Raw genomic sequence first — 12786 nt, 5'->3', positions numbered from 1 at the left:
TTAAGCTTTATATGAACCAAGTTTATCTTTTCTGATGTTTCCATTTTTAATCTATTGCTTATTGAATATATGTTGGTAACAATTTTGCTCCCCTCTCTTCTCTATTATTTTTTAAGCTAAGGATGCATTTTCTTATCATTTAATAATAATAATTATCATTATTTTCATTATTATTATTGTTGTTGTTGTTGTTGTTGTTGTTGTTGTTGTTGTTGTTGTTGTTGTTGTTCAAATTGCTATTATTATTATTATTATTGTTATTGTTCCTATTATTCATAAGTATTCATACAGGAGAAGGTTATCACCAAAAATAACTGCTTCCTATAAGCATCTTGTTAAAATACTACAAAGTAAGAAACAATTTAAAAACTAAAATAGAAACAATTTGTTAAAAGATTAGCATATGTTGAGATAAGATACACAATAAAAGAATAAAGTCTAGCAAATGCAAAAGAGATTAAAATGTTAGAAGTAGAATGAAACAAAATCTGTAAAGATAAAGTAAAATTTGTTAAAAACTTAAAGTAAAATAAAAGAATCACTTTTAAAAATTTGTTATGGCCAAATCATTAAAAACTTTTGCTCTCATGTAAGTATAAACTTTTTAGGGCATGTTTAAGTTTTACTTTTGTTAATTTGGTGCTGACATTTTTACTACTCAAAGAAAATAGTTTTAAGAAGTTAATGCATGTTCAGCCAGTTAAACAACCATGATTAAGAAAGCATGCTCTTTTTCATCATTTTAGTGATTGATCTGATATTTTTCCATTTAAATTCCATTGCTTGATCATTTAAAACATTCTGCTTTTTAAATATTTGAGCTTTTGAAGCTGAGTGTTGGTTAGATTGAGGATTGAGGCAGCAGAGTTTGTTAACTACAGTAATATCATGGATGTGTTTATGGTTAAGGAGGTTTTTGAAGTTAGATGCGGTACTAAACAATTCGTCAAGAGTGTACAATAGCAATAAATCCAGTGAAGTTAATTTTCTCATAATCCAGAAGCATAAAGTTAACTTATTATTTTATTGTAATTAATTGTGACCAATGGTGTCAAAAGCTTTAGAAAGTTCAATAAAGACTGTTCCAACTACCTTATTTTAATAAACTTGTTTTCAAATTGAGCTCATAAATAAAGTTACAGCTAATTCTTCTTCTTTGAAAAACCAAACTGGATTTTGCTTCACGAAACATTTTATTCAAAATGTACCTACTGTTAAGAGTACACTGATTACACTTATATTAATATGTCCATCAAATATTAATAAGCATCAAACATCCAGCAACTGCAGTCTTGTTCAGAAAATAGTTGATGATTCCAGCAGAAGTTGTTTCATTAGAAATATTTAAAGCTTAGAAACATTTTTTTTTTGTTTTCTAGTTGTTATTTTTGTGCAGATAATTTGAAAGCTTTTTTAAATTTACCAAAAGTGTACTGTAAAAAAGATAATTATGAATAAAATATAAAATTTAAGATGTTGTTAAAAAAATTATTTACAATCAATCTATCAAGTTGCAAGAAATTCTCAAATGAATTTCAAATGGCTTTTTCCATAGAATATCCAGATGAAATCATTTCCTGTGTTCATCACCTACAACTCTAAGATTAGCTGAGAAAATTTGTAAATTAGAATACCAAATAAGCATTTATAGAGACATATTGTTGCCAAGAGAATTATATCAAAAACAATCATATAAGTCTTATGGTTGCTGTATGATATCCTTAAAGGTTGATGAATTCCCTGTCATGCATTTTTATTTTTCACTAAATTTTTCAAGAACCTTAACATTTTTAGCAAACATATTTTTCATTTTAAAAAAAGATTTTGAACGTTTTGGAATTTCAAATATTTTGTGTTTAAATAGTTTAAAATTTTCTTTGTAAACCTTAAAGTATGCTTTTTATTTGCTTTTTTTTTGTTTTTGTTGTGTGGTTTGAAAAAGCTGATTAGACTTATTTATTATAGGGTGGTCAATGTATTCAAATAGATCCTAAAGGTTTATTCTCTTTTTATTTATTTATTTTTTTTTTGCACATGAAAAGGTGAATTTTTTTCTTTATGGATAATTATGGCTACTTACTAAAATCATTACAAGCAGTGTTATGTTTTAAATTAGATTACAGTTCTCCACATCCTGTTCTATTTCAAGAAGATTTTGAACCAAAGTCTTTATATATTCCTCCTGGCCTACAAGTATCAATATTTGTACCAGGAAGTACTCAATGTAAGTTGCTCTTTCTACATAATTTATTATTTTTCTACGATCAGGCCAACTATGATTTTATGTCTATATGATGCATTAGTAAACCCAAACTTAAAAGTTGTTTTAGTTAGAATTTTAATTACTTTTAACATTTAGTAGCTTCTTTTAGCATTTACTGATTACTTTTTGCAGAATGATTTTTTTATTATCATATACAAATGACTACTGTGAAAATGTTTTTCTATTTCATTTAAAAATTTGGGGGCACCATAAAAAACAGCTAAAAAAAGTTTAGAATAATGTCTCAAACTTCTTGTTCTTTTTTGATTTGATTGTGTACTTGACCTTTTGGGGTGTACACAGTCAAATCAAAAAACTTGGCAGGGCTATGCATTACCTTTTTTTATTATATAGTTAAAGTTTATATCAAGTTTGTAAAGAAGATCATCATGAACTGAGCGCAAGGAAGTTGCAAAAATACTTAGAAATAAAAATGCATTATGATATCATTATGTATTTCTTTAGTCTGTTATCTTACTACATAATGCTTAAGTCAAAATGCAATGTTTTTTTTTTTTTTTTTTTGTTTATTATCAGTTAAAAATTGTTGAGTATTTATCAGTCCTTCAGATGCATGATTGAATAAACTGCTGGAAATTCTTTTTTGGTTTAAAGTTAAAAATAATTTTAAAATTTGAGTTAAAAATAATCATAAGTTTCATAAATCCTAATTAGTAACAAGTTTCTAATTTTCTTTTCACAATAGTTGTAAAAATTTGAAAACTGATTAAATTGGCATTGAGATTTTGTATTCAGTTTATTATGTTTATGAAATTCTGCGCCATATTTAAATTTTGCTTGTTCTGAATTGATTTTTTACATTTCTTTTAGATTCTTATGCTACAAGAGGACCTATTACATTGGGAGATATTTGTATATCAAATACCAAAATTTCTAAGATACTTTTTACTGATGCAGAATTTCCAAATGATGCCATTAAGATATGTAGCAAAGGAAACTTTGAAGGCTGGTGTGACTATATTGATGTTCAAGTAAGTAATTTTAATTATGAATTTTATTGTTGTCAATGGACCGCTTAATCATTATTGTATTCCTTTTTTTTGGGTATCTAACATTATGGAAGTAATAAAAAATTGGTTTACTGTTTTTTTGTTTGAACAAAAATTTATCTCAGTTCATTAGGTAAATTAGCATAATTAACATCATGAAATAAAATTAAAAAAGCTTGAAACATGCACTTAAAATCACTACTGAGTTTCCTCACAATTCATCATCAAGAAAAAGATTAGAAAAATTGAATTTTAACTTGACATATTTTATTGTAAAAGCTATAACTTTTCTTTAAAATATTTAAAAATTTAAAATACAGGACTTAATATTTTTGATGAACCTCTGGGATTAATTTTAAAAAGGTCATTAAATACTGTAAATTTCTGCTCTTTGTTCACATTTAATTTATTGTTTTTGTTTAAGTGGATGCAGACAACTGACCCAGAATCCTAACCTCAGACCCAGAGCGGGGATGGGGTCTGGATTTGTCTTTAAGCACTTTCATTATGCTGACATGGCTGATTTTCTAATTGAAAGTGCTTAAGAAAATCATGAATATTTGCATTTCATTAAAAACTTTAAAGAACAGAAAATTTAATTCATGTAATAAAGATAAATGTTTCCTACTAACTCCATTGATATTAATGAAACACAGTGAGCCTTAAAGACCGCCAGGTTCAACTTTTCCCCTTCTCTAATTTTTTTTCATGTTAAGATAAGTACTGGTTAGATATGTTATTTTTTTGTATTGGACAAATCTAAAGTTGATCAGAAGTAACATAAAAACTTAATTTTTTACCCTATTTACCCCCCTTCAAATGATAAAGTTACCCGCTTTATGATGATATTACCTCCTTTCAAAAAAAAAAAATTTTTTTTATTAATATTTCATTATCCTCCTTAAAACATTCCTTACTTTTTCTTACTTATCTTAAATTGAAGTGATTTAAACTCCTTTTACACCATTATAGCAATAATTAAAAGAAAAAAATACAATAAATGCAACAAAAATAACACAACTCTTTTTATATTACAATATTTACATCTTATCTAAACAAAAAGTGGCAGTAGCAGATTTCAATTGTTAAGCATAATCTTTATGTTCAATCCTTCGCTTGTATTGAGACCAACTTGGTTTGAAGGCATTATAAACAGCTTCTCCAGTTTGTTCAGCATATGATCCCAGAGAACAACAATTAAACTTCACAAATAGGAGAATATGACAGACAACTATATGGACTTTCCAGGTAACCTTCAGCTCTGTATTTAAATGTATCTTTGCATACTGCTGTAGGTCACAAAATGATACTTTGAACTCTTCAATAACTGAAGAAGCATTGCTACCTAATTCGTATCCCAAGGTCCACTCTTTAACCTTTGCAAACTTTCTGAGGCAATGAACTATAGGCAATAAGTAAGTTTGAGATGCTAAAACATCTCTCTAAAGTATCTACTTTTTCCAGAAGTTTATTAGAAATTGTTCCCATGAACGTCTATCCCATGATAACCTCAAAGTAAGATATGTTCTTTGAGCCAATTTTTAAAAAGAGCTCAATGATCTAAAAGTAGTCTACCAAGTAGTCACAATCCCTATAAGAAGATGTAACTCTGGTGGAGGGACTAAGTAATTAATTTCATCTTCAGCATTTTTATCTACATAAATGAGTCGAGGACTAATAACATTTTAAAAATCTTTCATCTCTAAGCGCTTTGCCCCATTTTCAACAAATAAGTTGTACCAATTATTAAAAGAACCTAATGTTCTTGGAGTACCACCTACTAGGGAACATTCACCTTCAAACCACAAGCAGGCATGTTTACCTGAATAAGAAGACAAACCAAAGATGCTGTTAGCACATTTTAAGTCAAATGCAAGGTAATATGTAACATTATCCAGATTTAATATACTCAAGATTTTCTGCAAATTTTCATTGTCTTTACAAACATCTTCAACAATAGCAAGAATAAAACACATTTTAACTCCACTTTCAATGTAAATCTCATTTTTCTTGGTTTTATCAAAGACATTTACAATTACTTTAAGAAATCCTTGACCTCCATCAATTGATATATGCACCATACTGGAGAGAGGATGCAATCCTCTTTCCATTAAAATACTAAGAATAAATTCAGAGGTATCATGGATAAATACTACATGTCTTGTTACAGTTTCATCATTCCAAATAAATTTATCTTGTTCTATTTTATATTTAGATTCAATTTCTTCTTGTAATGATGTCATCATACTAATTACATTATTCTCCATAACAGCTAGTGATCGACCGGAACCGGACCCTAACCGGTAATAGATTCTAAATATTCCTAACCGGAGCCGGAACCGAAAATAAAACTCAAACCGGAATAGGAACAGAAACCGGAACCGAAAATAAGTAATATATTTTTAAAAAGATAGTTCTAATTAAAACAAAACCTAATGTAGTAAAAATAATTAAAATTTTACATTTTATTTTAAGTTTTTCCGAAACCCAAGGCGTAGAGAAACAATTAGACAATCCAAAAAAATCATTTAACACTTAAATGATACTTTATATTGTCAAAATGCACATTAACCATTTTCCCCTGTTCGAGATTGCGCAATAATTTTTACAATGTGTGAAAAAGATGGACTTTTTTTTCATTGTCGTCAGACTTTGAGCAGCAGGAGCCAATTCATCTTTAGGAGGTTCAAAATTGTCCATTTGGATCATGACAATATGTTTAAGAAAATGAGCTGGTAAGAATCAGAATCCCAACTAACACAAAACGTTCAAAAAACGTTCGTAGAACGTTAGAAACGGTTGGGCACGTTCTAAGAACGTTTCCAACGTTCTTTGAACGCATTTGAACGTTTTGTGTTAGCTGGGATGGTGTAAGTTCAGCTCAAATTATAGCGATAAAAACATTAAAAGATATGAATATTAATTTAAAGTTAATTTAAACAAGAAAATTAGTTTTCCAACAAAGCCAAATTTTATTTACATTAATTCTCAAGCTTAACTACTAATTTAAAAAATTTTTTAATCATTTTTATCAAAATGATAATAAGGTTATTATGCTAAATAAAGCTTTAAAATATATATTTTCGGTAGCATTTTGAACCGGAATTCCGGCCGGAACCGAAATCTTAAATATACCCGGAACCGGAATTTCTGTTCCGACCGTATTTTTTGCCGGAAACCGGATCCGAACCGAATTCCGGTCGATCACTAATAACAGCAGATGATCCCAGATTCTTACGGAGAACTCTGCATTGTACTCAGACCAAATATATTCCTTGATTTCATTTGCTACAGATGGTCGTACTTTTACTAAAGATTTTGAATATTTACCTTTTTTTTTCCAAACAAACTGCACAAACAGACTGTTTTAAATCAGCCATCTTTACCATATGATGTTTTTTTACTTAAATCATTTCAAAACTATTAAAGAAAAATAAGCCAAAATGGCGGATTGCATTATTTTTGAGGCTTAATCTTTAGGTTTTCCTAATTTTTAAAACTTAAAATACTAACTCTTCTGATCGACTCAAGATTTGTTTTGCACTTGAAAAAGACTTACACAAACTGCATTTACTTTTTTAAAAAACAAAATTAGAGGTGAAGAGAAGTTGAACCTGGCGGTCTTTATGGCTCACAGTGGAAACTGTGCTTCTTACCTGTTCCTTAAATATTTTATTTTTGAGTGAAAATCGATTAAAAAAGAGTAATATTTTAAGGATGATTAGAGAAAAAATAAATCGACAATGGATGTAATATTAGATTTGTATTTAATTTTTTTCTTAATGTTTTAATGATTATAGAAGGTACGCAATATGTGAATATAACATTTTACTAACGGATATTTTTCAGTATTTTAGTAATAGCTTTTTTTACTTAAATACTTAGGTGTTAAAAACAAATATGATTCATGGATGTGAGTGGAAGAATATTGGATCCTATATTATCCCAGAGTCTATGATATTGGAAACGAAAGTGAAAGTATTTTGGGGCTTCAAGCAAGCAGTGGAAGATCGCTATGGCCCAGAAACATCAGTAATTGATACGGAATTGAATAACGTCTTAGATATTTCAGTTCGCAAGTCACCTTGAAAAAGCAAAATGTTTTACTGGTTAAAAAATGTCAATAATTTTAATGTAGACAGTTTTTTTGTGAAGTACGTTTATTCTATTTTTCAGTCTTCGTTTGTGGTAATTCCAGAGCTATTTCTTCTTTATAACTTGTAAAAGCTACACGTTAAGAATTCCATTTTCGTCTATCAGTGATTTTTGTCAGGCCTCTAAAGGTTTTTATTGTCATGAATAAATGAAGCATTAGATAAAACCTTGGAAACTCCGTATTTTTTTTTAATTTACTGACATTTAAAACACTTAAAACACTAAAGAGAGACTTTCAGTAAGAATCAGGCAAAATAACAACTTTTTTAGAGTGACCCTCTTCAAAATTGCTAATTTTTTAATATATTGTTGCTATTCATACTGGAAGCTCAGTTCCAAAATTTTTTTAAAAAATATTCATTGGTTCTCTAGATATTGGATTTCAAAGTTTGAGTAAATTTATAGAAATATTGACTAAATGTAGTCAAGTGTATTTTTAAACTTGAAAATAGAACAAAATATATGCTATCAAATATCAAATTCACTTGATTATTGTTTATTGGCTATTTTAGACCAAAAATTAACAAAACAGGTAAATAAAATGTTAACAAAACAGGTAAATAAATGTCTAAATATCATGCATCAAAAGTACGCAAAAATTTATTTTTAGTCTTTTTGAATCTTCGTTTTTCATCTAAAGCCGCGGGAATCCCATAATTTTTTTTTTAATTATAAATCTTCAACTAGTTAAGTACTTTAAAATATAAAAAAACATGGGCAAGTAAAGGCTTAGTCGCAAAATCCAACTCAAAAATGAAAGTTTCGTCATTTAGCGCTTTTTTTGTGACCTCATAATGGCTAAAGCCCTGGGTTTACTGTAAAATTTGATTTTCAAAACTGGGTACTGACCTTTAGCCTATCTTATTTATAAAAAATACCTATGGGTTATTGCAATAGTATCTAAAAAATAACATATACCTCATATTGATGATTTCTATTTTGAATAATAAATGTTTTATGTAAGAAACAGAAAGAGCTCAAATCATGTTTTTTGAGTATAATTTTTACTCTGAATATTTTTTCTGAATATGATTTTGAGTATGATTACTTTATTTGATAAATCACTTTGTAAATAGAGACCGCCGATCCGTTACTGTTTATCGGTTTGCGGATTGTGCACCGAATTATCTTTGCTAAACGGTTCAAATTACTTACGGATTGATTTGATCCGAAAAAAATGTATCGGAAAAAAATTCGTTAAATTTTTTTCGGATTATTTTTTCGGATTGCAATCCGATTCGATAATTTCGGATCGGATTGCAATTCGAAAAATATTTTTCGAATTGCAATCCGATCCAAAAGTATCGAATCGATATTATTTTTACGGATTTATACGGATTCAGAATAAAAAATGCTTTTGAAATAAGATTCATTTTTATTTATTTATAATATTCAAATATACCATGAAACGAAATGATTTCTTTGTTAAGAAATAAAAAAAGTCAAAATCACACTGAAAGTTAATCATTTTCCAAATTCATTTCCTGGCCACACAATGTCTTGAATTTTACTGAGTTGCTTAACCTTCACCAAACACTTTCTTCCTCAGTTGCTCAGTGAAATCAAAGTATTCATCATCTTCATCATCCAATATTGAAGGGCTTTGGCTAGCCAAAATTTCTTTTTTTGACAGTTCTTCCATCGCTTTTTTTACTGCAGTTTTGACTACTTTAAATTTTCTTCCCTCACCCACAAAGCACATGCCCTTCCTGTTAGGATTTAAAAAAAGAGCTATAGAAAATTCAATATTCATCAGCTCCCCTTTGAATCTTTTGTTAAGATCTTCATTGAATTAGTGAGCAAGCTCTAATGACACCTCGGTTTTTGGCTTGACACAGGCCTTACATTTTGCCTTGTTTTCCTTCACCTTGTTGAAGAATTCTTAAATATTAGATAGCTTAGGCATCTGAAAAGAAGAAAAAAAATGAAATAACATAAAAATGGAATAAATCAGATTATTTGAGTTTTTCCTTTATATTTGTCTTAACAAAAAGTGATAATTTTGAGGCATGCATAAAGCTTTCAATAAAAGAAATAATTATTTAAAGGTTATTTGCCTTAATTGTTGAAATGAACGTAACAATTTTTCAAACTAGTTTTTATCTCTATTTCTATTTTTATTTCTGTTAATATTTAAGTAGAAGAAATATAACAATTTAAATTTTATCGGGCCAATCCACTAATTGAAGCAATCCGCAAAGCGAAATAATTCGCAAAGGAATTCGATCCATAAAAAAAACAAAAAAACCGCAAAAATTCAGTTTGAAATATTCTTAACTTTTAAATCTAAATAATATAATAATGGCTTTCCGTAATAAATATAAGTGAAGAATAGTAGACTTGATCTGTTGAACGAATTGTTGTAGGTTAAGATTTCCAAATAGGACTGATTGAAAATAAAAAAGAAATCCACTATTTATAGGACGCGCACATAATAAAAATGAAATTTGTTTGGACCACACCATTTAATGGTGACGCGAACGGATTGTAATTCGTATAATTCGTTAAGCGAATTAAAGTTAAATTGATTCGTAAAAATTTTTCGGATTATTAATCCGAACAACAAAGTGAATCCGCAAAAAAAAACTTTGCTAGTAGTTCGTAAATTAGTTTTCGGATTATTAATCCGAAAAATATTTACGAACGGACTGTTTTAATCCGCAAAATAAGTCGGATTGGCTTTTTGCGGATTTTACGAATCGAATCGGCGGTGCCTATTTGTAAACCCAACCGATATTTTGTGCGTGTATAGTTAGTTTTTATTTTTGACTTTTTTCGAAAACATTTTTAAAAATGTCAGGAAAAAATATTTCTTACGAAACATGTTGCTGCTTTGAATGGAATAATTGTGGACCTTACATGCGATCTACTCCAAATGTAGACGAAATGTTTGAAACAAGGCAACTCACTGAAAATATACAACCGCATCTTATAAACCTAAAGGTAATTTTTCAATTTTAGTAAAAACTTTTACTTAAATGGATTTATAACAATATCTTGTAAATGCTAAATTTAGGTTTTAATAATTAGATTTTGAATAATAAAAAAGATAGTAACAAAATAATAAAGTTGGTTTTAAGGTATTAAAGAGTTATGAGTTAGCTTGTGATTGGAACGAAAAATCTCTGATTGAAAATCGATTAACCCTTTCGTACCGGAATTTATTTAGGCGATTTAAAAATCGCAATAATATGCGACGTAAACACTTAAATAGTTGGGTTTCCTTACAAAATAAGTAAATTAAAGTATATATCATTGGAAAGCAAGCAAAATTTAGAATCCAAAAAAATAATTAAGAAAGTAAAAAACTTTATATATACACTGCAGGCCAAAAGTTTCCGGACACTTGATATTTTTATATAAAAAGCTAAAATCTATCCTGTATCATTAAATTAATCAATAATGTTAATTTATAATACTTAAACTTACTAATTTTAAGTGTTTATGTAAGTTTGTTTTTTTAATTGTTTATTTTTACTTGATATATAGCGTTACATTACTCTTAAGAGTTTGGTCTTCTTAAAGTTATTTATTTGTTGAAATATGAAGTAAATATTTATTATATAACGATATCCGACTAAAATGATTAAGAATATTTAGATTTGTTTAGTTTTCATTTGGTATTAATGACGGTTGCATTAAAAAATCTTAAAAAAATATTTTAAAATTTTATAATTCGACTATTTAATTAAAAATATGGGTAAAAAACCTTCTTTAACGGTTGCAAAACGTTTTGAAATAATTACATTACATAAAGAAAGTTATTCAGTTCGTAAAATTTGCAAAAAATTAAAAGTTGCCAGAAGTACTGTACAATATACCATCAAACGATGGAAACTAACAGGTATTTTTGAAGACAAAAAAAGATCTGGTAGACCACGGAAGACAACAAAAGCAGAAGATAGTTGTATAATATTGATGAGTAAAAGAAATCGAAGACTTACGGCCCCGGAAATAAGTTCAGGCTTTAATAGGAGTCATTCAAAATCTATTTCATTTACCACTACGAAACGACGTCTTAGACAAGCAGGACTTTCTGGCCGTATAGCGGTTAGGAAACCGTTGCTACGGATTAGAAATAAAAAGAAAAGATTACAATGGGCTATAGACCACCAAAATTGGACAAAAGAAGACTGGGGAAAAGTACTATGGACCGACGAGTTCAAATTTGAACTGTTTGGGCAAAGGCGTAGAATTTACATCAGAAGAACAACAAAAGAAAAAATGATCCCAGAGTGGTTAGTGCCGACAATCAAGCATGGTGGTGGGTCAGTTATGGTATGGGGATGTTTTTCTTCAGCTGGTATAGGTGACCTAGCTAAAATTGAGGGTATTATGAAAAAAGAACAATATAAAACAATTCTAGAAAACAATGCTATACCTTTTGGCTTAAGAACTATTGGTCGTGGTTTTGTTTTTATGTAGGACAATGACCCTAAACACACCTCAAAGTTATGTAAGAACTATATAAAGGAACAAGAGGATAATGGTGCCCTCAAAAACATGACCTGGCCGGCCCAATCACCAGATTTGAACCCAATAGAGTTACTGTGGGAAAAGTTGGCCAGAAAGGTCAGACAAAAATGCCCAACATCCAAAGAGCACCTGTGGCAGATATTAGAAGAATCCTGGTTATCAATTACATCCGAAATAAGAAATAATTTAATAAATAGGATGCCACGGATCGTAAAAAAAGTGATAAAAACTCGTGGGTTATTTTTTGACGAAAAGACAGTTTAACAATAATAGTGTTGTTAGTATTCTTTTTATTTCATTTTTTGTCTTTTTTTTTTCTTAAATAGTAACTATACGTATCTTTTATAAAACAAATATGATATTTGAATTTTTTTGAAATAATTATGGGAGTTTTAATTAAAAAATTAAACAAAATCCAAGTGTCCGGAGACTTTTGGCCTGCAGTGTATATTGTTATCTATGTATAGGGTAAAGTAGGGTAATTTCGGCGTATTAAGCTATTTTGTTGTTTATAGACAATGGTTGCTTTAATAACGTTAAAAAATCATGCATATCGATGTCCTGCAGATATATCTATTAAATAATAGTTAAAAAATTGTTTCAAACTTACAAAGTTTTATGTAAAATTTGTTTTACAAAATACTCAAAAATGACGAAATTAGCGACCTAGTATGGTAATTTCGGCACAATGATACGGTAAATTCGGCATACTTAAGAAAATTAAGATGTTCGTTGAAAACGCATTGATATAATTAAAATATTATAAACAGCTATAAATCTGCATTGTATAAAGTAATTGTCTCTTAAATGGAATTTGTTACACCTAATTGGCATTTAATTAAGGGCGTTGCAATTGCAAAGATTCATATTTTTTGAACCACC

General features: G+C 28.8%; 1 protein-coding gene and 1 pseudogene across 3 annotated transcripts in view; one reads left to right on the top strand and one right to left on the bottom strand.

Moving 5' to 3' along the window:
- LOC149888356 (uncharacterized) overlaps positions 1–7606 on the top strand; it is a 38840-nt gene extending 31234 nt beyond the window's left edge. For all 3 annotated transcript variants that reach the window (XM_090087303.1, XM_090087304.1, XM_090087305.1), the window contains 4 exons: positions 1966–1996; positions 2117–2224; positions 3095–3255; positions 7159–7606. In XM_090087303.1, the coding sequence (XP_089943429.1) occupies positions 1966–1996; positions 2117–2224; positions 3095–3255; positions 7159–7362 (504 nt within the window). In that variant the 3' untranslated portion in view covers positions 7363–7606. The remainder of the gene's footprint in view (positions 1–1965; positions 1997–2116; positions 2225–3094; positions 3256–7158) is intronic.
- Positions 4241–5540, bottom strand: LOC149888357 (uncharacterized; annotated as a pseudogene).
- Positions 7607–12786: the final 5180 nt, after the last annotated feature.

Source organism: Hydra viridissima, unplaced genomic scaffold, assembly GCF_058129835.1.
Source record: "Hydra viridissima isolate aposymbiotic clone 2 unplaced genomic scaffold, HvirCarnegie_v1 scaffold_5, whole genome shotgun sequence".
In the NCBI taxonomy this organism is placed as follows: Eukaryota; Metazoa; Cnidaria; class Hydrozoa; order Anthoathecata; family Hydridae; genus Hydra; species Hydra viridissima.
Note: the sequence above shows the minus strand (reverse complement) of the source record. Positions and strands in the feature narration are given on the sequence as shown.